Source organism: Exophiala oligosperma (assembly GCF_000835515.1).
Source record: "Exophiala oligosperma strain CBS 72588 unplaced genomic scaffold supercont1.11, whole genome shotgun sequence".
In the NCBI taxonomy this organism is placed as follows: Eukaryota; Fungi; Ascomycota; class Eurotiomycetes; order Chaetothyriales; family Herpotrichiellaceae; genus Exophiala; species Exophiala oligosperma.
In genome coordinates, this window is record NW_015622828.1 from 1,023,496 (window position 1) to 1,046,062 (window position 22,567).

At 51.3% G+C, this 22,567-nt stretch overlaps 7 protein-coding genes across 13 annotated transcripts; 4 read left to right on the plus strand and 3 right to left on the minus strand.

The window, feature by feature from the left end:
- Positions 1-1,531: 1,531 nt before the first annotated feature.
- PV06_10069 lies at positions 1,532-5,611 on the minus strand. Of its 5 annotated transcripts, XM_016411568.1 has the most exons (4): positions 4,494-5,029; positions 3,791-4,419; positions 2,899-3,256; positions 1,532-2,848 (listed from the first exon to the last, which is right to left on the minus strand). In XM_016411568.1, exon 4 carries the CDS (start codon positions 2,839-2,841, stop codon positions 2,011-2,013), a length of 831 nt encoding a protein of 276 aa, XP_016258322.1. In that variant the 5' UTR covers positions 2,842-2,848; positions 2,899-3,256; positions 3,791-4,419; positions 4,494-5,029; the 3' UTR covers positions 1,532-2,010. The 5 variants fall into 5 exon arrangements, with proteins under 5 accessions (XP_016258322.1, XP_016258321.1, XP_016258320.1 ...); XM_016411567.1 differs by lacking the exon at positions 4,494-5,029 and adding an exon at positions 5,588-5,611 and having other exon boundaries at positions 2,899-4,419; XM_016411566.1 differs by having other exon boundaries at positions 2,899-4,419.
- On the minus strand, positions 5,162-9,176 carry PV06_10070. 3 transcript variants are annotated; one of them, XM_016411570.1, is made up of 3 exons: positions 8,979-9,176; positions 7,560-8,915; positions 5,162-7,508 (listed from the first exon to the last, which is right to left on the minus strand). In XM_016411570.1, exons 1-2 carry the CDS (start codon positions 9,000-9,002, stop codon positions 8,043-8,045), a joined length of 897 nt encoding a protein of 298 aa, XP_016258324.1. In that variant the 5' UTR covers positions 9,003-9,176; the 3' UTR covers positions 5,162-7,508; positions 7,560-8,042. The 3 variants fall into 3 exon arrangements, with proteins under 3 accessions (XP_016258324.1, XP_016258325.1, XP_016258323.1); XM_016411571.1 differs by having other exon boundaries at positions 5,162-7,465; positions 7,539-8,915; XM_016411569.1 differs by having other exon boundaries at positions 5,162-8,915.
- A 247-nt stretch (positions 9,177-9,423) lies between these two features.
- PV06_10071 (uncharacterized protein) lies at positions 9,424-10,603 on the plus strand. The gene has a single exon (XM_016411572.1). It carries the CDS (start codon positions 9,642-9,644, stop codon positions 10,218-10,220), a length of 579 nt encoding a protein of 192 aa, XP_016258326.1. The 5' UTR covers positions 9,424-9,641; the 3' UTR covers positions 10,221-10,603.
- Positions 10,604-11,518: 915 nt separating this feature from the next.
- PV06_10072 (uncharacterized protein) lies at positions 11,519-14,807 on the plus strand. The gene has a single exon (XM_016411573.1). The coding sequence runs from the start codon at positions 11,883-11,885 to the stop codon at positions 14,592-14,594; it is 2,712 nt and encodes a 903-aa protein (XP_016258327.1). The 5' UTR covers positions 11,519-11,882; the 3' UTR covers positions 14,595-14,807.
- A 461-nt stretch (positions 14,808-15,268) lies between these two features.
- PV06_10073 (uncharacterized protein) lies at positions 15,269-16,581 on the plus strand. Its single transcript, XM_016411574.1, has one exon. The coding sequence runs from the start codon at positions 15,413-15,415 to the stop codon at positions 16,499-16,501; it is 1,089 nt and encodes a 362-aa protein (XP_016258328.1). The 5' UTR covers positions 15,269-15,412; the 3' UTR covers positions 16,502-16,581.
- Positions 16,582-16,940: 359 nt separating this feature from the next.
- PV06_10074 (uncharacterized protein) lies at positions 16,941-19,333 on the plus strand. Its single transcript, XM_016411575.1, has 3 exons — positions 16,941-17,222; positions 17,324-17,436; positions 17,523-19,333. The coding sequence occupies exons 1-3, from the start codon at positions 17,172-17,174 to the stop codon at positions 18,253-18,255; spliced, it is 897 nt and encodes a 298-aa protein (XP_016258329.1). The 5' UTR covers positions 16,941-17,171; the 3' UTR covers positions 18,256-19,333.
- A 189-nt stretch (positions 19,334-19,522) lies between these two features.
- PV06_10075 (uncharacterized protein) lies at positions 19,523-22,556 on the minus strand. Its single transcript, XM_016411576.1, has 2 exons — positions 21,091-22,556; positions 19,523-21,000 (listed from the first exon to the last, which is right to left on the minus strand). The coding sequence occupies exons 1-2, from the start codon at positions 22,474-22,476 to the stop codon at positions 19,948-19,950; spliced, it is 2,439 nt and encodes an 812-aa protein (XP_016258330.1). The 5' UTR covers positions 22,477-22,556; the 3' UTR covers positions 19,523-19,947.
- Between the last annotated feature and the right edge of the window lie 11 nt (positions 22,557-22,567).

The window sequence follows — 22,567 nt, forward strand, 5'->3', positions numbered from 1 at the left end:
TAAGAAAACTGGTTTGCAGTTGTGTGTGTGTGTGTTGACGGGTTTCGATGTGGTCTCGAAAAAGCGACATTTGACCTCCACCGAGCAAAAGACATGCGTTCTTTCTCTCTCTCTCTCTTTTGATTCTGGCATGTACTGACAAGAGGGAAAAACCGAGAGCGAAAGCGAAATCCGAGTAACTACAATACAAATACCTCCGACGGTTGTCCAAAGTGTGAGGACGGTGAAATCCACGAGATGGCGCTTGCTGTTTTGACATGTTGCAAAAAAAGGACCTCAAAAGGTCCAAAGATCAAGACCAAGTCACGTCACATTCACACGTTCGTGTACACATGGGTTTGTTTTGCTTAATATCTGTTGGAAGAAAAACCCCCCGAGGGGAAATTTCAAGCGATTCGATATCAAACCTGGACATTTCCAAGTACATACATTTCTCATCCACCATCCACGCCATGATCTGCTTGACGTCTTTTGTGGCTTTTCTCTCCCTCTCCTCTCCTCGCCTTTCCTTTCCCTCTCTCACTCGTACGAGTTTACCCTATAACTAGCTCCCCACTTCCCTTCCCTCCCCTCTTCGACCCGGGGGGGGGGGGAGGGGACGGCCCAGGTCTCGCCTCGCCTTTCTCTCACCCTCGCTTATGTACAGCCTTGTGGCTCCTCGTCTAGACTTTCACAAAACGTGGTACGCGAGTACCAAGTAGCTTTTCTTTCCCTTTCGATCAAATAATAACACGGAGTAATGCATGACCTAATACTCCATACTCCGTACTCGGTAGTAATGCAATTATAATTCCCACATACGGAGTATGTGTATGTCATTTTCCCCATGTTTTTTTTTCGTCTCCCTCCTTTCGTCGAATTGGACCGGGTGACTTGTGCGAGTTACTCTGAACCAAGTACCGCCCCCGGAAAGAGATGTTCTTAAGAGTATGTACTGGCCGTACTTGACTCCGAGCTCCCCGTTCATTCAGGTCTTACCTTGCAAAAAGGTAGTGTACAGTATGTACATATGTAATGAACCACTCCATATAATGTCTGTGTGCCCGCCCCCGGGTAGAAGGGTAGAAGGCGAGAGCCGTTCCTTCTTTTTGATTTTTACCCACCAACACCACCACCACCACCCCCCGCACCCGCCATAACCACGGTTCCTCTTTCCCCCCCCCCTTTTCTTCCCGCGTCCCGGCTGATCCCTTTTCTCTTTTTTGTTCTACTACGGAGTAAGGAAAAGGACAATAATGATCCAAGCGGTGATCTCCCGCCCCGGTAAGAGTTATGAGCTAACGGAACAAAAAAAGAGAACCGCATAGACCCCCTTCGCAAGACTCGAAAGACGAAACTACCCTTCCCGAGTCCGTCTTTTGACTTTCAATAGCTCTTGTCTCGCTTAGAGTTGGACAAGAACAAAACCCTCGAGGCTTTTCAGTCATGCAACACCGTTTCCTGTCAAACTGACTACTTGTACACCGTCTGCAGAATGACTTTTTTGACAGATGTTAGTGAACAGACACATAAATCAAACATCTTCAAGAACCTTCAATCTTCGTTGGGGGGTTTGTACAAAAACAGAAAAGCACATCTAAGCACATCTAGTCTCGGTCCAAAAAAGGGAGACACATACTGTATCTGCCATGTACAATCTTGTTTGTTAGAGCATAAACCTCTTGCTCTAGATTCGCCACTGACCCATAGCATAGTTAACCCGTGCCCATCTGTACCTAGGTAGTCAACTTAAGAAAGAAAGTTGTACAGCATGGTCCATAGCCATGGTGTTGAGTCTGAAATGAAACGTGATTTCCTCCAATCCTGGCCTGACCCATCCGTTCCCTTTTCTCACACATAAAAAATAAAATTCCATCAAACGATAGGGGGTATTGGTGCGTAATCCTTTGCGATGTTCGCCAAACCATTCTTATGGTATCGACGCCAAAGGAGTAAAACAAAGTACGAGTACCATGTAGAAAGAAAAAAGAGGACCACACCTCTCCTCATTAAAGCTGATAGACGACCTTTTCACGTCGTGTATGCCCTCAACGCCATGCCTGAAATAGTTGCAAAGACTGGATTCGTAGCACGTCCATTCGCCTGAGATTCGAGATATCTCTTCGCCAGTTCTCTCTCCGAAGTGAGGTCACCGTTGCCATTAGTCCTTGATCCCAATAACATGATGCTGTAAATGATGTCTCGGTTTTCCATCCCATCAAGTAAAGGTCGACACTGCTGCACCGCCGTAGGAGAGATGCCATTCCCATTGGGTCCTTGGCTTGTAGCCGCGTTCTCGACGAGTTGCCAAAATTCATCGCACCGTCTTGCAAGTTGTTTCTCTAGAGCATTCATTTTCGGTTCTGGCTCCACTTCGTCCTGATGCACAAAGTCTGCGATCGAGGTGGTCGGACTCGAGAATGGCTCGCCCGTCAATATTGAAGCTATTGCTCGGCAACGGCGAGCGAGTCTATCTGCTTCCTCCCCACCGTCGTGTTCAGGTCGGATACACAACTCGAGCAGGGCCCAGGTGACGCGGGCTTCTTGACTTGCGAGGGTAGCGTTTTCGCTCGAGCCCTCGGACTGATTACTGACCAACGTAAGGTAAGCCAGCATACGTCCGAGCTGATTTCGATCCGAGCTCAATAAGGCGAATCCTTCTCTCGCGAACCATTTGGACGAGCCGGATTCTAGAAACCTGTCGAGGCCCGGAGCAAATTCAAGATCATACACTTTGCGGATCGATTCAAGGTTGGGAACTGAATCGGGGGGAATAGGTGGGATGCTGGGAACCTTTGTACCTGCAATGGTACAAATACTTTCGATACTTCTTCCGGCAGAAGGGTGATGCACGTCCTCCATTATTGCACTAATGGTAGGTTAGACCTAGAAAGTCTCCTCCAGTTGTCCATGACTTACGACGTCCGGGTTGGGGATGCGGGTATGAAGATATTCCAGCCTGGGAGTTGCTCTCCATATGATACGGTTGGTTCAGGTGTGGGAGGACTTGTTCAGGCGGTCGCGGGTATTGATACTCGTTGTGACTTTGCGGTGTACTAGGAACGATTGTCGAGTTCGGCCCACTGATTGATGGGCTAATTGGAACTGAGCTGTATCTTTGTTGTTGATTATTCACCGGCGCGGTTGTCGAAGGGTGAGAGCTTGCTGGTGCGGGATGCAGAGAATGCGGGCCTTGTGATTGAAAGACCGGGTCGTATCCTTGACAATGGCGCTTACTTTTCATGCAATTTCTGCACTCAGGTCGACCTTCGTCACACTGTCAAGAGTGGTCAGCTTGACGCGATGAAAAGAATTTCACTCTAAGAGAGGGCTAAGATAGATGATGGAGGGTCGCAAATTTGCAGAGCATGCGAGGAGCCAGCAGTAATACTGGACAGGCACGACCGCGCTCGCCGACTAGGGTAGTGCTGGTGTTGTGAGAGATTTGATGTCAAACAAAGCTGTGAATTGTTGTTTGTGGTTGTGGTGGAAGTTTGTGTGACGGCGGCATTGGCAGCGCCGATCACAGGCTTTTGGGGAGGAACAGGCATGGTCTGTGGGTGACTCGGGGGGCTGTATTTCGGTGGCTGCAAGCCACCACGAGTCCCTAAGTGGAGATCCGCCTAAACCTGCCCGCCTATTCTCTCTCCTGCACTACACCTGCGTGGAATTTTCGCGACCGCCAACACATTGTACTCTGCCTGTCATCTATGCCAGGAGTTGTAGATAGGAAATATGAGAAACCTCCTGCCGTCGCGACAGAGGGCCCGGGACAACCAGATGACAAAAAATAAAAGTCGCTCCAACTCACTTTGATGCGCCGTTTCCGGCATGTAAGACAACCTGTTTTCGTCCGTCTCTTCACCTCCTTTGCCTTGTGTCGCGGAGGATGGACAATAAGACTAGGGTCGGCCGAGGAAGGTAGTGGCATGCGCCCTGGCATGGGCTGGTAGGCGGTTGGAAGACCGGGATATAGAGGCCTCGTGTCGATGTAGCCATGAGGCACAGGTGGCGGCGGTGGAGGAGGTACCATCGCAGGTCGTGCTCCGTAGGGAGGATATGGAAGCGGTGGTAGTACACGTGGCGCTGTAGGCGGCGGTGGTGGCAGCGGTTGTACCACTTCTGGCGACGACCGATGATGCGCAATTTGTGACTGGAATTCAATACTGCTGATGGGAGGAAGACTAATCGACCCCGACGCCGGTTGGAGAGCCGCGGTGGTCATATTTGAATAGTTCATCGGGTCCAATGCTTCTGCCTCCTGCCGCTGTCCAGCGGGTAGGCCCAGGCCAGCAGAAAGCAAGAGACCGGCGCACAGCTGAGTGTGCTGTCGATAGAAGGCGCGTAGACAAAAAGTCTGCTGGGAGATGGTGCTGTCCAATATGATTGTCCCGGGTCCCCTTGTCGTCGAGATTCAGATGTCAGAGAGTACGCTCATTACTGCCAAAGAAATCGGTCAGTGTTGATCTCATCAGTCTCACCGCTTGGTCTCGCGGATAGTCTATCACACTCACGGCCTGCAAGAAGGTTGGAAGAACGATGCGGCAAAATGCAGACAAACAGGCATGCGATGCTAAGGAGCGAACAACAGGCGAAAAAGTAACTGAACGCTTGAGAAAACCAGGATTGACATCGGAACCAAAGTCAAGCGAATATGTCAGGAAGCCAGGTGTTGGTGATGGATGCACCCACGGCAACATGTACGTCGATGGAGGTGGGCATGGCATGACCGGAAGGGCGGCCAGGGTGGTAAAGACGAGACTGGAGTCGGCCCTTTCAGGCCAGTTGAAACGTCTCGCAAGTGGCCCGTTTGGATGCAGCTTTGCTCAAGGTGTCGCGGACGCCCAAATGCCGAAGCGCAGTGAGCAGAAATCAGATGGATGGCGAAATTGGAACGAGCCTCGCTTGGGATCGCTTCGACTCGCTCAACCGCCCTAGACAGCGACAAGCCTTTTTTTGACAACCAGCATTCCACTCACAGTAGCTTCCATGGTGGATGAGACCAGCAGACTGCTCGAAGCATTCGCCCTCGGTACTGGAGCTTGACCCAGCCGCCAAAAAGGCCCTAGGCTCACCATGCTGTGCGTTGATCAGAAGGTCGTGAAGGAGGAGTCTCCAAGGCCCCTGGTTCCTTGTCGAAAGGCTTCTCGCTTAGGGCATCTCCCGGCGCCAAACGACCCTAGGCGTAAGTCTATGCAGCTTAGACGTACCAGGATAAGTGCATTGCCAGTCCCTAGTGCTGCCCGCCTGGGTCTGCTGCATGGAATGGCGCATCGGGGCTGCTAGCTATACAGAGTAACAATCGCACGACGAAGAGGCAAAGGAGACATAGGATGGAGAAATTAAAATGGGCAGCAGCCGCTATCAACCCACGGCACCGAAGGCGGCATCCACAAGCGTAGAGGACAGTAGAGGGTAGTGCCTATGGAGTACTCCGTAGTAGGCGGTAGGAGGTACTCGTACTGTAAACATCCCAGGCTCATACTCATACTCGTACGGGAGAGTAAGAGAATGCGAAAAAAGGGCCACAGTCACCGAGGATGCGTCTGGACGCGAAGCCTTTCCGAACGGAGACGAATAAATCCTGGTAAGACGCACGCGTACGTACCTTGTGGTCGGAGGGGAGTCGATACAGTGTTTCCCTACTCCGTATGGAGCACCACTGTAGACAGTACGAGTACTCCGTACTGTCACCGTCGAAAGTCACCACCACTCCAGGGCTGGTGGGCTGGTAAACTGCTCCGTTCACCCCCCTGTCTCTTCTTCGTGAGCCTTTCTTCCCTTTTCTTACTCCCTACAATCCCTTACCCCTGGTCAACCCTCTCTTTCCTGTTCCAAAACAGCAATTGAATTCCTGTCACAGTGCTTCTTGACCGTTGCCAAGTCACTCTAGAACCCTGCTAGCTGACTTTCGAGAAATGGAGTCCGACCTTGTATCAGTCCAGTCGGCGAGTCCACGAACAAGTCTGGTTTCCGGAGCGCATCCACCACCTCCTCTCGCTCGTCGATTATCGTCCAATCCACTTTGCGCAGGCCGACGTAGTATCTTTTCTGATGCCACCATGTCAGCGTTCAACCTGTCCGTCTACTCTCCCCCCTCAAGGCTCCAGCACGCCGAGGAGCAACTACTCTCCAGCTTTGCCCAATCTATCTCACCTCGTTTCCCTTAGCCTTCCCTCCAGCTAGCCTAATCTTCCCTGGTCGGTCCACTGCAAGACGCCAGAGCGCCTATCAGTGCCCGCTCGCGAACCTATTGGAGAGGTTGGGAAAACAAAGATGGACAGATTGGGATGTGATGGACTCTGAAGCGTCCGTTTGATCACCTTCACCCTGGTCACGCTATGTAACTGAAACACTTGTTCGAAGAGAACAAGAACCGGCCCTGCGGAGTATAGGCCTCCTAACCAGACACCAAGAAAGGGCCGCTAAACACCAAAGCCGACTCCGTACACCCAGTAGTTCACTACCACCTCTTCAGATGCGGTCTGTAGAAAATCTCCGACACGAGTCCAATCCGACGCACGGGCTTTTGTCTGCTTCGAAGCGAGACCAGCTTTAGCATTGTTCCCATGCCATCTTCTAAAGAAAGCGAGCACTGACTTGCCGTTCAGATACACAAGGTGCACTCCCCTATCAGTTACGAGTATGATCGCCCAGCCACCATGCACGGATGGAGCGCGACTGATCTGCAATCCAACTAGGTACCAAGGACGGAGTTTCATTTGTCACTTCCCTACCCCCCTCGTGGTGCCTTGTTGTGTCACATGAGATTCCTTGCTCAACACGAAGAATGCAAGAAAATTGTTCCCTGAGACACTGATTGACAAAAGCTGGACCGCCTAGACAGGGGGTTGTCGACGCTAAGGCCATTGCCCCTCCATTCGACAACCCGCTCGTGACTACTATGTGTCGTTCAGACCAGAGTCTCTACACAAGAAAAGGCTCCAGACCAAGACAGCGAAGCATAGCGGTGGGAAGGGCTGCTGGCAAGACGAGCGCTAATGCGCGGATGATTGCCCTGTCAAGGCCCTCTGTTGGCTGATGGTGAACAGCAATTCTCCGAACGAAACCTTGCGCCCTTGACATGTCCGTTCAAGGAAAGGTACATGCAGACCCGAGAGGCTACCCTGGACCAAGACGTCCTGTTGACTTGCACCGCTTGTGCCGCCTAATGGCTGGGCGCATGAGCGTTGGGTTGGAGTCTTACCAGTAGCTGCATAATCGTGTCCTAACCGAGGCCGGGGAGTTGCTGCATGGCTGGACAAGAGTCGATACGACTCGCCCCAATTTGGCCCTGCTGCCATTGGCTCGATGCCTAAAATCCTCCTCCATCGTACCACAACACGATATTATTGTGAGATGAAAGAAGAGACATAGGAGTCGTGACGGAGCTGTGTCCAGGGATGTCTCTAAGGTGTGTTATCTTGTCCTACCTTAGGAACCCCCGTACAAATACCCTGAGAATTAGGGAATATGGTTTATGGGACTTTTCCACTCGATGAGTCAGCGTTCACGCTTTGCCATTGTCACTACTTCATGTCAGAGTGTCCTCTGCTTACCATTGATACGATTACACTCACAGGGGCTTACGGCAGGCGATGCCCAACCATTCCGGACGTGGCATTTAAAAAGAGAGCAAGACCACCGATGCATGGTTCAAGCTGATGAATCGATCCAGCTCCACTTCTGCTGATGCACGTAGCCAAACGCGGATTCAGGATCGATCACATCACCTCCGGCGTTGTACTGACATGAAGCACAATCCAACAGACACCCTCCCCGAGCCCTCTTCTCAGACGAGGATGGAACTGTCAGTGGAGTTATACAACGTGCGCAGGTGTATGACGGTACCTGCACGTGGCCATTATCACGTACAATCGCTGTCAATCAACAACGTCGGTGCGGATGTTCCGTTGTCGTCTTAATTTGACTTCAGACCTGAAGTATCACGCGGCAACAAACTCGGAATGCTGCTTCGCGTTTGATCTCGCTTATCTGAGCTGCTCGGTTCGCTTGTGCTGGTCGAGATACAAAATACCGTCGCAAAGATGACGTGAGTTGTTTCAGGACGCTTTAGCTTTGCGCTTCTTCTTGAAAACTGGGATCGGTGTAGCCTCTGGGATCTTGTCGAGCGAGCGATCGGTCTGCTCATCACTGATCTCATTCTTGACTCGAGGGTTCTCGGTTGTGCCGTCGGGGTAGTTCGGACCCTCTTGTTTGGTCGATGTACGTTTGGAATTGTTGTCCGACTCCTGGCCAGATGCAGCTTTGTCTTCCTGCTTCAAACCGTCCTCGTCCTTTGGCTTCTTTTCTTCCAGCGACGGCGAAACGGCCTCTTCTTTCTTCAGAGGTACCGTGGCGGAGAGTAGATCATCGAGGTCTGTGGTATCTTTCCCCGGATATTGTCGAGTTGTTGAACCCCAACCACGTCGGGCCACAGTCTCCCCGGCTTCTTCCTGTTCTTCTTGACCTTCAAACTTGCGCCTTTTTACTCCAGTACTTAAGCGCTCCTCTAGTGGTGATTCAGTAACCGACTTTTGTGACACTACCGTCCAGTCTCCGGCCATGGCCATTTCCGCTCTGTAATTCTCCGGTACTTGGATACCCATCTCGGCCAATTGGGCCCATTGTCTTTTCTGGTCAGCAGCTGTGGGTGCTGCTGCTTGCTTCCTTACTGAGGCGGCCGATGAAGGTTTGGCGGCTGTCCCAGAAGACAGAGACGATGCTTGCTGAGCGGTGCCACCACCGATTTTGGCCAACCTCTCCACTTCAGACTTCGCCCGCTCTTTCTCCCGCTCACCTTTCTCATGACTGTTCTGGATATCTCTAAGGAATCGTTTCAGGTTATTCTCGTGTCTTGCTGTTGCTTCATGTTGTCTGCGCTCGAACGGAGTGTCTTTGACATAGACACTGCAGTGTTTGCACCAGTACTTGGGCTAACACGAAAATAGTTAGTCCCGTCGCAGACTTTGGGAGACCATTGAACAAGGGGAACTAACCGTTGATTTCCAATACTCTGCCATTATGAAACAAACAAAATGCACACCGAGGGAGGAAAATTGAAGGCTGCAGACGGCTATGTCATAGCCTGGATGAGAAATATTTGGAGTCCGGAGAAAGAATGAGGCACATTGGAGATTCTGGATTACGGGCGAATGCCCACAGGCGCAGGGAAAAGACGCAGGCGCAGTTTGGCGACAGGGTCGGGGAGAGGAGCCTGGATTAACTGATGTTCCGGGCAGCGGTACAATTTAATAGGCTCTTCGGCCTCTTCTGCACCAGACCCAACACAGCCGATCCGAACCCTTGACAGCCGAGACCAATCACATTGCAGCGATGGCAGCCCTTTCCGATCTTCTCCGTTCCACATCTGGGCGCGAGAGAAAGAAAAAGAGCCGATTCTGGCTTTCAACCTCAAAGAAACTTTTTCTTTTCACGCCTCCATATCAAACCCTTTTCCTTCACCTCTAGATTTCCATCACTCCCACATTCATTTGTGTCACTCGCAGCTACCACTGAGTTTGCAATCAACTAGAGCCACCCCTTCCTCTCTCGTGTATCATTATTTGAAAGAATAGACACTCGAATCGCGCCTTCGATAGACAACTCCCGAGGTCCAGGTCACACGACTCCTCCCGAGTCCTCGTTCCTCTCATACAACCATGAAGATTTTCTCATCCTCATACACTTTCGACTACTCTTGGGAAGAGGTCAGCACCAACAACTGGCGGAAATACTGCCCATGGAATGATAAAGCCTCTCATGTATTGGCCGTGGATACACTTTCTCGCCACGTCGATCCTAGTACTGGTATCCTGCGGACCGAGCGTCTCATCACCTGCAAACAGAACGCACCACAATGGGTCTTGACAATACTGGGGGGTGACACCACCAGTCATGTTTACGAAGTTTCCTACGTGGATCCTGCTTCCAAGAAGGTCACCATGTGCAGCACAAATATGACATGGTCAAATTTGCTGGAATGCCGAGAAACCGTCATCTACCAGCCTTCAGCAAACGATGCTCAAGCCAAGACGGAATTCAAACAAGAAGCCAAGATCGTGGCAATGTGTGGTGGATGGCAAAAAATCCGCACTAAGATCGAGGAGGCCAGTGTGGAAAGATTTCGAGAGAATGCAGCTCGAGGGCGTGAAGGCTTTGAGATGGTGCTCGAAATGTCCCGCAGATTGTTCGCCGAAGAGCGGGAGAAGTTGCAGCTGGGCAAGGTCCTCGCGGTATAGCCAACCTCAACTTTTACACGAAGGTCCAGGATGGGTGGATCATCATCTCCTATCAACATTTTACGACTCATGAATTTCGATGCAGCGAATGGTTCTCCTCCCAGAAGGGCGTCTGACATCGAAGGTCAATCTGGGAGCGTTGTGAACAACCAAAAAAGTTGGGCGATTGGGTTTTTTATGATCTTTCAGCGTGGCGTTATGGAGTAGAAAAAAATACTCCGACAGAACGTGGCTTGTCAGGTCATGTTCTGCAACTGCATTTTCTCAACTTCGAGCAGAATAGAGGTACGATGCATTGATGATATTAGCATATACATTAGTCTTAGATATTAGATGAAGAGAGAGATTTGACCTCAAGGTCTGAAGGCAATACCTGTTTCCTACCATTCATTGACCTGCCGAGTTGGGCAATGACTTCTGCAGTAGTTTACGACCCGCAAGCGTGCTACGTGGCTACCTGCAGTAGATATACCCCTACGCGTCAGAGGAGAAGCTGTGGTGCCGAATGACCGTACAACATAACTTGTCCCAGCTAATTGACAAGGTAGCATAGAATATGGTCAAGACGAGCATTGAACCCAGGATCGACTCAGTAGCATCCAGTGCATCGTGCTAACCTCTGTGTTGTCAAGTTCGTCAAGGTTCGTTACGAGAAGTAGATGTCGTATGAGTACAACTCGGGATGTCTCGTCCAGTTCCTTACTCCATACAGAATACAATAGTATTTTACGCATCTACGAGTTTCAATAGGATCATGAGGCTACGAGGCACGCTAAGAACGGGTCGGAGGATTTACTCAAACGAGTCTGCGCTGCTTCATTTCCGCAAATTGTCGTGTCCACCACTCCCCTTTTTTTGAATCCTTGTGCAAGGACAAACTAGGGACCCCTGCGAGGATGGAGATGGAGTAGGACTAGTTAGTTACCTGGGAACGGAGTGGTTGATCGTTGATCACGGAGTACTGTATGCAAGGCTATGGAACAGCTACAGTGCCTACGGATTACAGTGCTCTAGGAGATTGTTATTGTTATTGTGCAAGGCTGCTCGCCATGACCATCAAGGAATAAACAAAACAAGGTCTCCGTCCTAGACGGATACTTGGTACATAAAGGCTTCACCTACAGTACCTAATTGTCCACCACCTACGAGTACAGGCCCCAGTCATGATTTACAGTAGTGTGTTTCTCTCTCTCATACGGAGACTCAACTTGTAGCAACAATTCGAATCAATTAGTGCATTCGGCCCATTCCATCCCTCCAGAGCCGGCCGATCATAGCCTGTTGTTCTCCTTGCAACACAGTCCTCTATCTTGCATGAAACTCCCTGCTCTTCTCCAATCACATTGCCGTCGCATCCCTTCTGTCACCTTCGTTAGATCTTGTCTCCAAACGCCCGCGACGCTTCAAATTGTTCGTGGCTATCAGGCCAAAACTGCCATCCATGCTCCATCTCACCACCAACGACACGTAAAACTCCCGTCTACGCATAAGCAACCTCTCCGTACCGCCGTGGCGGCTCGTGGTCAGAGACACCAAATTTCCCCCTTCTTCTCTCCGATTGGCCCCTGACCGTTGCCAATCCCCTGTCTATCCGTCGCTTGGATCGAACGCCAAACTGCCCATGCGCTGCTTGCAGCGAAGATCCAACGTAGGGCGTTGGCTATGGGCATGGACATGAACAGAACGTTATCTGTCCAGAATCCTCACGGCAACGGCTTCGAAGTCAACTCTGCCATTCATTCTCGCATCCGCGAGCTCCCTAACAACGCGAGTCTGCCTAATGATCCTCTCCGCTCACCTGAGTCAGTCCAAGTCATCTCATCGCTGATAGACTCCTTGGGTGCTATTCCCTCTGCAGAAGAAGCACAAGAACAAGAAGAAGGAGCACACGGAAGAAGACGCCGGGATCAGGAACATCATCAACGTCCCGTGTCACCCCCGTCGCCCGATGCAGATGACTTGGATCGCACTTTGAATGATCCTATTGCCGACGACAGTAGTGATGGGGATGTCGCAGTCGCCCCAGTAATTCGGTATGCCCGACGGCCTCCCTTGATATCAAAGAGGTCAAGCAGGTCACGATTATATTCGCTGAACATGGCCCAGCCGGGGCTGGCCCCTCGAACTTCATCTCAGAGTCTTAGATCTCATGCCGAGACCGAATCAGTCGGAGTGCCTAGTATCGAGAGACGGCATGGCTCCAGCGCCAGTTCAACCTTCTCCATTATTAGCGGCGTCAGTGCCCTACGACGAAAGACCACTTCCGAGTCCATACGCGACAAGGCTACCACGAGACCTATTCCGCCGCGAAGGATTTCTTCCGATAGACGCCGAAAGACCGAGTCATTATACAGTATAGAACAAGAAAAGGAGCTCAAGGCACCTACTCGTTCGTCCTCGATTGAGGCATACTCCTCCGGGGGAACGCTACAGGATTCACCGAGTGGCGAAAGTCCGCCTGTGAGCGCCTTCAACCGCTTCAGTCGTGGCGATCTGGGCAACCACTTGATCCCCTCGCGTCGTTCCTCATTACGACGGAGCGTGACCAGCGTACCAGAATCCACACCAGAGTCAAACAGGTTTTCTTCTCCTGTCAGGAACCTCAAGGAGCTAAACATCGATGCGGAATTGATCGATGGAGACAACTCGACCGTGCGAAGAATTCGCGAACTGCAAGAAGCGCGAGAAAAGCGGCAGAAAGAATGGCGAAACGAGGCCCGAAAGTCGGAACGAGCTGCAAAGAGACACACGATAGCCGCTCCCAAAGTCTCGTCGCAACGGACGAGTCCATATCAAAGTTCGAGACTGTCCGTCGCCGAGGTGGTCGTCGAGTCTCCTGAGATAGAGAGCCCCCTGGATCTGTCTGCCACTGTTACTGCATCGGATCTGGCCAGTATGCCAGCTTTAGTCCCCGGCGGTTCAAATGGAGAGATACTCACGCCATACATGGGGCCTTCGCCGGCAGGCTCAAACCCAAACAGTGCCGCCCCGTCCCGGGTCAATAGTATGTATCGAAGTCCAGCCACTCAGACAAAGCGTAATTCTGCCAATGGCAATTTGAAGCTAGATCCTCCGTTGGCGGAACTCAGGTCAATATCGGATGAAGTGGATTCCTTTCTCAAGGCACCCAGATTAACCCAGAAGATCAGACATCCGCGCACAGGGCGGACGATCGCATTCTCAGAAGTCGGAGATCCCGATGGTTTTGTCGTGTTGTGTTGCGTAGGCATGGGTCTGACACGATACCTGACTGCATTCTACGATGAACTTGCACGTACCTTGAGACTGCGGCTAATAACCCCAGACCGACCAGGTGTAGGTGAGAGCTCAGCGATGCCTGAAGCATCATGTACTCCTCTCAACTGGGTCGACGATGTGGCTGTAATATGCAGCTCGTTGGAAATTACGAGATTCTCTCTCCTGGCGCATTCAGCTGGCGCCATCTATGCTCTTGCTACAGCTCTGAAGATGCCTCAGTATGTACGAGGGCGAATCCACCTCCTGGGGCCATGGATCCCACCGTCTCAAATGCCCAAGGGAACTGCGGTAGGACCAGACTCCCAGCCGATCGCAAATTTACCATTTTCGCACAAACTCCTCAGCGTCCTACCGGCACAAATACTCAAGGTGGCCAATTCGAGATTCTTGACTGCCACAAGTGCATCCGTGGACACGAAGCCACTGAAAATCAGGAAAAGCAAGGGTCTGGAGAGCATTGAGGCCACATGGGATGCATTTGACGATATGGAAAATCCCTTTACCAATCCTCTTCCAGATATGGAACCCAGTAGACCTCAGACAAGCGCGACTGCTAGAGCCAGAAGTGTATCATACAACCAAGCCAATCTCGAACATCAACGCACTGCTGTCGAGAACGGTGGTTCGCCACCATCACCTTCTCGCCGTCAGACGCAGTATGCTATAAAGGTCACCAATCCGAATCCTCCACCAATGTCCCCGCGCTTAACTCCAGAGGCTCGTCAGTCGCTGTATAACCAGTCACTCACGCATCGGATCTGGGCTCTTGCCACGCACAATGCCAATCCGGCCATTGACCTGGTTGTTTGTCTCGAGCGACGGAAACCGATTGGGTTCCGGTATCCAGAAGTCACGCGGTCAGTTGTGATACATCATGGTGCCAAGGATTCAAGAGTGCCGTTGGATAACGTGCGCTGGTTGCAGACTGTGATGAAGCGGTGCGAGCTCAGGGTCTTGGAGTCTGAGGGCCATGGACTTATGGCGTCCGCGTCGGCAATGGCAACTGTTCTGGGAGAGATCGCTAAAGAGTGGGAAGAATGGGAGAAGATTGCCAAGGGGAAGGAAAAGAAGAAGAAAGAAGAAAGTCCACCAGCTTTCTCGAGGTTGAGGGTGTGAAGCCTGCGTGTGAGTGACCGCTTGACGAGTGTATTGCGTGCCCACGGCCTGGAGCTCGGGCACGATAAAAGACAGGCAAGAAAGGCGTCTGAGATGACCGAGACGAAGGGCAGTTATAGTCCAGATCCAGTTCATGCAGAACAGAAGGTTATGACTGTAAATGAGGGCTGTAGATTAATAGTAGGTTTAAGTAATAATATACAATGAGCTCCGTTTCAAGTTATCGTCAGTATATTCGCCTTTTACCTACAGGAGCTACCATAGAGGTTCCTGAGCATGATCGATCATATATTTCGAGTTTGAGCCCGACAACTTTTCTTCGCCCAATAATCTTTTTTATCGATGACGCGCCGGTCTCGTCTCCCTGTCGCTCTCTCCCTCGCAAAATGCTCCCACACCCAGGACGAAGCTGGCGATCTTTTTGATATAGTGCCAGTACTTTAGGCTCCAACGTTTTACGGAGTTATACAGTTGCCAGTGTCTTTTCAGGCCGCAAAGACCGATCAGTGGAGTATTTTCTGATGCCTGGACTCTTTATTGTGGTTGCATTTTGTGCACTTAGCCGTATGATTGGAGGGTTCGGATGCTTCGGACATAAAGACACGGGCATTGGTCTCTATTGCCGCACGTGTTGCATTCGACTGATATACTAACAATTGCCTACTGCCCTGGTAAAGTATCACTGTGTAACTATGGAGTACAGATATGATTGAACAGATAAGCACTCAAACACGAAAAGAAAGGATTCCGTGGTCGGGATGAGGCCCCTTTGTACCGAAAAATCCATGTCATGAACTTTCCCCCTCGGGAGTATATAAATGCCACGATTCCTCGTCGCGCTTCCCATGCTCCGATTTCAGAATCACCTTCTTCGTCGCTCGACACACTGGAGGAGAACCATGTCTTTCCCTTATCCCACCATCACCGTGGAAGAGCACTGGCTTTCGCCGGCCGTCACGGAGTTTTATGCCGCAAAAAAGGCACCAGATCCACACGATGAGAAGGGCCTCATTGGGACGATCATCCCGTCGCTCAGGGATTTTCGAGACCAGAGATTCAAGTCGATGAACGACCATGGTGTCACGGTCCAAGTCGTCAGTCACGCGCCCAACACCATCGCGTTGGACGCCGCGACGTGTATTAAGGTGAACGATGAGCTGGCCGCCCTGATCAAGGAGAGACCGACCCGCTTCGCCGGGTTCGCGACCCTACCCATGGCGGAACCCGAGGCCGCGAGCGCGGAGTTGCGTCGCTGTGTGCAAGATCTGGGCTTCGTCGGTACTTTAGTCGACAGTAACTGCGAAGGACGATTCTACGACGACGAATTCTTCTGGCCGGTCTTCAAGGCGGCCGAAGAACTCGACGTCCCTTTCTACCTCCACCCGAGTGCCAACGAGCACACCAAGCCGTTGTTGTACGACGGAAACTACCCTTCCACGGTGGCAGAAACCCTGAGTCAGTACGGATGGGGGTGGCACAATGAGACGGCCATCCATTTCTTGCGCCTCTACGCCGCGGGTGTGTTTGACCGATTCCCAAAACTCCAACTCATGCTGGGCCACTTGGGGGAGATGGTCCCCTTTATGCTTGACCGGGTCGACAGAATCTCGTCTCACTGGCCGCAGCTCGGGGTCAAGCTCAAAAGGTCTCTCCGTCAGATCTGGGACGAGAATGTCTGGGTGTCGACTTCGGGCATGTTCTACCTCCCGCAGATGGAGCTCGTATTGAAACAGTGCAAACCCGAAAGGATCATCTACAGTGTCGACTACCCCTTTGGACACAACGACGTTGGCCTGGACTTTTTGAAGATGCTAAAGTCCAAGAAGGTGGTGACCGATGAAGTGTTGGAGGGCATTGCGTACAAGAATGCAGAGAGATTACTCAAAATCAAAGCGAGGGTGGAATGACGCTGAAGACCCAGACGATGCCCAGTGGAAAGAACCATGTTGAACTGTATAATACCTTAGCCATATGACCTAGAATGTCCTCCTCTCAAGCAATCATTGCACGTTGCGAGACGTGGTTCGCTGCCGCGTGCTGTTCTAGATCCGCTCGACTCATGCTCGTCGGCTGCTATGTCGACTCTTTCTCGTTGCACAAAGTTATTTTCAAATGCCAACTTCATCGCAGTGTCTTCCACTGGCCTCTTACTCCGTACAAACAACTCGACGTGGAGATGATGGGAGCTGTTGAATACGGCGAGGCTGAGGTGTGAAAGGGGAAAAGAAAAGCAAACCCTCCGAGCCTAATAAGCGTCTTCGGGTTCGGCAACAGCCCTTTTTTTTGCCCAGCCTCAGCCTTGTTCAGACAAAACCCCCCGGGACCCCGGAGCGACTTGCAGAGGCTGAATTCCTTTCTCTTGACCGTGCCGTGCGACCGTCCCGCCTTTTTTTTCCACCACCGCATTCCACTTTACTCGGTCTCTCTCTACGACATCGGCAAGGAGGTAGTTTCTCTGTCTTCTCTTCTCCGTTTGAACCTCTTTGACTCACACAACCCGTGACATCGGCACGATTACATGAACTCACACCAGTCGTGTTTGCAACGATCATTTCCCTGCGACCTCAGATCGGCCCCATGACCAAGGTACCCGACGCCTGGGAGGACGAATGGTCCAGCGGAGCAGATGTAAGTTCTACATACACGCACACACACCTCCCGGTGTGGCTTGCTCCATACAAACTTGGAATAAAACATGTATGCTGATGAACTGTACTCCAATGCAACAGCCAACTACTCCCGCCAACGAATCCGCCGAGTCGAAAAAGGCTTCTTCAAAAGTGACCAAAGCCCAGCGCAGGGCTCAGCAGGCCGAATTCAACAGACAACTATGGGCAGAAGCGTATGTCTTGAAATGTAACATCATATGTACGTTGGGTAACATTGCGGTGGCTGACTTTTTCTCCATGTGTGTGTGTGTGTACACAGTGAAGGACCAAAAGAGACGAATTACTTTCTTGAATCCCGTAATGTCCCACCACTACGATCCGAATTCAAACCTCCCCCCATCCTCTTATCCAGAAAGGGTCCCATCATTCAGTCGTCGTCCCGACCACCACCCACCTCCGGCCTCTCGGACCTCTCGTTGAACGACAAAGCTGCCGCCGAATCTTCAGAGGACGAAGACGAGGTCAAGGCGCGCGAACTTTCTCTTGCTGAACGTCAGGCACAAGCCGCCAAGGATCGGGAAGAGAAGCAAAGGAAATACGAAGAGAGAAGGTTGGAATTGTTCGGCCCGAGTAGTGGTGTTGCGGCATCCAACAATACCTCGTCCCACGTCAATATTAACAATAACAAATCCGGCAATTCGAGTCCGTCGAGTTTGACACCTCCAGGGTCAAGATCGGCCACTCCGAATCAACGAGGACGAGGAAAAGGTGGCGGTCGACGAGGTGGTGGCGGTGGTGGTAGCGCGATCATCAATTCGAGAAATCAATCTAGGGGTTCGCAACAACAACGTGACCTCTATGATCCTTCATACGTTCAGAGACCCGACTCTGGGTACATTCAGCGCCGTGAAAATGCCTCTGGTACATCCGGCACCCGAACCCCAGAGATTCAACCCATCAGAGCACCTCGAGGACCGGATGGTTCCGGGAGAGGTGGATTCGGGTTTGCTCAGACTCATCCATTTCGAGGAAATGATGCTTTTGTGCAGTAAAACAAAACAAAACACCTTTCGACACCACGGACTGGTTGAAACAACTCGTACCGTCTCGGAGAGCGATTGAGCAATAGAAAGAATCCAACCACAAGAATTCCGTGATCAAGGGGACTGTCGACTTTTTTTTCTGCAGCGGAGAAGATCGAAAGACCATTTATTTGGTTGTGAGCTATTTGGTTCTTTGGAAAACCGCAAACTGAAGCCATAAGCCGGCAGGATGGGCAATTGAAAATTAATCGCTTGGATCGAAACCCACTCACATCGAAAGGTCGCCACTGACCAAAGCGATGCCTTTGGCGTGGACACATTTCAAGGCAACGTTCACGTTTGACCTGCCGATTTGCAAGCATTTCGAGAAAGACTTGCCTTGCAGTCCAGTCGGCTTCGTGATTCACGATATGAGTAGCCAGGAAGTGGAGACCATGTAGGGAACGACAAAACCCGAAAAGACACTTGGTCAGTACGGATGTCTTGTGGTTGATACGGTAGGAGGAGCACGTCCCGATGCACTCACCCGTCATGATTTACCTGTATGCGCGCATGCATGTATGGTTGATGGCATGTCCTTCTTTTTGGGGTGCAGCCGACCGAAACTGTTTGCCACGGTAGAGCCGACCGCTGCCGCCCCTTTTCCTCCTCGAGAAAGAGAAAAGAAAAGAGCTAGACACATGCCAAACGACACCACTTACCTACCTACATGGCTGGGGGGAAAAGATTCACAGAGCCAAACAACCCCGGACCCTCGCAAACTTTTTCTTGCCATGAAACAAAAAAAGTGGCGTGATTGGGGAAAAAAGGCCACTCGGAAAACCTGGCTTTCGACTCGAAAGAAGAGAACAAAAGAGAAAGAATGATGGAAAGCCGGACCACACCAGACCAAGATTTGTCGAGAGCCTGCCGTGGACGTTTCTCGGGGGCACACCTTTACGGCACGACACCAGCTTCGGGTGCCTATGAAAAGGAGGATATGCACTTTTGATTGGTAGTTCGGGGGGCATCGAGTACACATGACGGATCTTCCATGTCCATGTTCTTTTTGCCTTGCCAAGGTCACACACACACACACACACACACACACACCAGCCCATTGACCCGTACAGGCCCCCCCTACGACAGCATAGGTTTACCTTTGAGGGGCTGTAACGCGTACGAACGTCACGATGATACTTTATTCCGTAGATAACTACTCCATATGCACGTTGGATAACTCTTTTACGGAATAGTCCCGCGAGAAAACGAAAAGAGACAAAAGAAGTAAACAAGGTAGACTATAGTGCTCTGTAGGAGCTACTTTCAATTGTGTACAAATGTTACCGTCCACTACCTGGGCATTATTAACTTCTCAAACCTGCTGCGTTCAAGCTCAATCGTATCAAACTGTTCTGGGGATATGTACGAATCATCATCGATGTCAAGAAAAACAATGCTCAACCTCTTTCCCTGTTCTCGCTTCCCATGCCCGCCCCCACAAGATCATGCGCAAGGGAGGGAAGAACACCAAGTCCATCGAATGTGTTTCTCTTTTCTTTCGGGCAACCACAAAGCCATACAGTAGCCACAACGTTGGCAAATCACACCCACTGAGATCAATCATACCACAGCGTGATTCTCAACCTTGATTCGACCTTCATTCCAAGGATTGACACTGACATTGACACACCACGAATCACATGTGACATGCAAATCACACTATGCAACGCCTTGGTCAACGGTCAATCCGCGTTGTTGCTGGCCATGCGAGTGCACTGTATGCTCCTCTCTCAATTTGCCCCATACGTCACCGCCCAATCCAAACCCTTCCTGAGCGACGACACGCTTCGCAAATGCAATCTCAACCATGTTCTTCCGTGGACCAGACCCGTCTCTGGACATCAATGAGTCCCAGCCGTCCTCGCCGACACCTCTGTACACGCCGTGGTACGAGTTCTCGTCGCTGACGGTTCGTTTCACACGCTCATCATGTTCGATCGCGTCGACCCACATCCGCCAGCGTGTGCCAACCTCGGGACGGGGGAAGTTGCGATAATAACTCAACACCCGGGACAAGCGAATGATCCAAGGCGCGAACATGACGTCAACAAAACCAATCTCGTTGCCCAGGAAAAACGGTCCCGTCACATGGGATGCGTTGACTAGTGCCGTGATGTTTCTCTGGAGTGTGGCCATGAGCATTTCGTGCTGTGCGGCTCCAGCTGCCATGGCTTGTGCCTGGCCATTCATGTCCGTGTCACCATCCATATCGGCCGGGGAACCTTGGTTCTGTGGTGGTGGCGTCAGGAGGAGACTGTAAAAACTTGGTAGGATCTTGCGGTTGATGTGATCTGTCCAAAGACGGCAGTGCGCCCGGAGTTGTGGATTACCCAGCGGCAGGAGACTGTGACCCATGGCCAAGTCTTCCAAATATTCCATCATAACACCGCTTTCCCAAACAGCCCAATTGCCATGGCGGATACAAGGGATGTGTCCTTCAGGATTGGACTCGAGCAGTTCTGGTGGACGGTATGAGTCGATGTGAGCAGGCAAGACTTCTACCATTTGATAGGAAATGCCCTTGATCTCCAGAGCTATCCATACACGTTGTGCGAATGGACAAAAGCTGTTGGCATAGAATGTGATTTTAGACGACACTGGTCTCGAGTGATCACGAGCGGTGAAGAATGCCATGCCACTGGCGCGGAAAGTTGGGGAGCTCGAGTCACTGCTGGTCGAGGTTTGGATTGTTGCTGTTGGTGTTGGTATCTTCTACAACAAAAGTTAGTGACCGCTATTGTAAGGAGTCAATCTTCGTTCGACAAGAGAGCTGCGTGGTGATCAGAAAAGGACTAGACTCACGCTCAATCGTTTCTTCTCCTTTTCCTCTTTCAACATCCATCTCTGGACAGTATTTTTCTTGATTCTGTCACTTTCTTCCAGGGTGTGTTTGTGGTCAAGATCGAGGTTAGGGTCGAGGAGTGAAGAGTCATCTTCTTCAACGGCCTCGCCAAGACCATCACCAATACTGTCGCGTTTGTCTTTGACCGCACCTCCACCTGGATTGCCTCTTACACGCTGGATGGTGAACCAACGTTTGCCATCGGCGCCAGGATGACCTTTCGGTAAGCGTCGAGGTAACTCTAGCAGACCGAAGTTTGGGTCGGCTGGATTACTAGTTGGGCCATTTCCATTGACGCCATCCTCGAGCACGATGGTCAACTGGCTGTTGTCTCCCGTGAGAGCTGGGTCGGTCGGAATGTTGTTAGCACCGTTGAGACTATTGAAGTCGTTGGCAGACATGCCCATCTCTTGCGCCTGATCAGTACCAAAGTATTCCGTCACCTTGATTTTGACATCACAAAGATCTCGTTCGCGAGCCTGTCGCTTACGCTTCTTCTTGTTGGGATCCGTGCTCTTCGGGGTACCACTAGGTCTGCCCTTGAGACGACAATCCCAGTAGTGGCTTACGAATGGCTTTCTTTTGTACTTCTGAGTAGAGCGGTGTGAATAGACGTTGTCCACATGGGGAAAATAGGTCAAGTATTCTTCTTCCGACAATACCAGGGGCTCGGTGATGTTAAAGAGTCTCTCGCGCCAGACTTCGAGGTCGGGGGGATGAGGAATCAAGGGGAATGTGTCGCTGAAGGGGTTGGCGGCCACCGCAGGATCGAGTTCTTGGTCGAGGTTCGAAGTGGGCGTTTCTAGTTGTGTTGGATCGTGGTAGTGCGTCGACCAAGGGTCCGCATGAACCAGACCTTGTGGAGTACTATACACTGAGGCTTGTTTTCCAGACAGCCTGGCGCTGGTTTGTGGCGTGCCATTGGGAAAGGCCGATGAAGAGTTCTTCCAGACAAACTCATTTTGCGAGGATGGTTGGGCATAGATTTGATCCTGAAAGTCGATTGATTGTGGACCGTGATTATTCTCTGATGATACCGTAGTCAGATCTTGAGACGCCCGAGTATGACGCGTCTGGGGAGGACTGTGTGTTTGGACTCGGTGTGACATCGATTGGTCATGGCCATGATCGTGGTGGTCTTGTGTTTGGGATGTAGGATCATCGTTCTGCACTTCCGCGTTCACATCGTAGGCCGAGATATTGGGGTCAATCGAGTCGGCAGGAGCATAACCCGCAGCTGCGGCAGCCACCTCTTGAGCAGTTCGCGGGGCATTCGAATCATTGTAGGGAGGATATTGAAGGGGCTGCGCAGACACCGCAAAGTTTCGCAAAGCCTCTGCATCCATGGCTGGACAGAACCCTTGCCGATTTTGACTATCGCAGCGACGTGCAGGACGCAATCGCGAGGTGGAACTGGGGAGGAAATTATTGAGAAAG

What these genes read in the sequence shown, in the direction of transcription:
- PV06_10074 (XM_016411575.1), top strand. Translation starts at nt 17,172, where the DNA reads ATGACCAAGGTACCCGACGCCTGGGAGGACGAATGGTCCAGCGGAGCA. An exon ending in AATGGTCCAGCGGAGCAGAT is followed by an intron (nt 17,223 to 17,323) that starts GTAAGTTCTACA and finishes CCAATGCAACAG; the next exon opens with CCAACTACTCCCGCCAACGA. An exon ending in AGACAACTATGGGCAGAAGC is followed by an intron (nt 17,437 to 17,522) that starts GTATGTCTTGAA and finishes GTGTGTACACAG; the next exon opens with TGAAGGACCAAAAGAGACGA.
- PV06_10071 (XM_016411572.1), top strand. Translation starts at nt 9,642, where the DNA reads ATGAAGATTTTCTCATCCTCATACACTTTCGACTACTCTTGGGAAGAG.
- PV06_10069 (XM_016411567.1), bottom strand. Translation starts at nt 2,841, where the DNA reads ATGGAGGACGTGCATCACCCTTCTGCCGGAAGAAGTATCGAAAGTATT.
- PV06_10070 (XM_016411570.1), bottom strand. Translation starts at nt 9,002, where the DNA reads ATGGCAGAGTATTGGAAATCAACG. An exon ending in CAGAGTATTGGAAATCAACG is followed by an intron (nt 8,916 to 8,978) that starts GTTAGTTCCCCT and finishes TTTTCGTGTTAG; the next exon opens with CCCAAGTACTGGTGCAAACA.
- PV06_10075 (XM_016411576.1), bottom strand. Translation starts at nt 22,476, where the DNA reads ATGGATGCAGAGGCTTTGCGAAACTTTGCGGTGTCTGCGCAGCCCCTT. An exon ending in AGGAGAAGAAACGATTGAGC is followed by an intron (nt 21,001 to 21,090) that starts GTGAGTCTAGTC and finishes CTTTTGTTGTAG; the next exon opens with AAGATACCAACACCAACAGC.
- PV06_10072 (XM_016411573.1), top strand. Translation starts at nt 11,883, where the DNA reads ATGGGCATGGACATGAACAGAACGTTATCTGTCCAGAATCCTCACGGC.
- PV06_10073 (XM_016411574.1), top strand. Translation starts at nt 15,413, where the DNA reads ATGCCACGATTCCTCGTCGCGCTTCCCATGCTCCGATTTCAGAATCAC.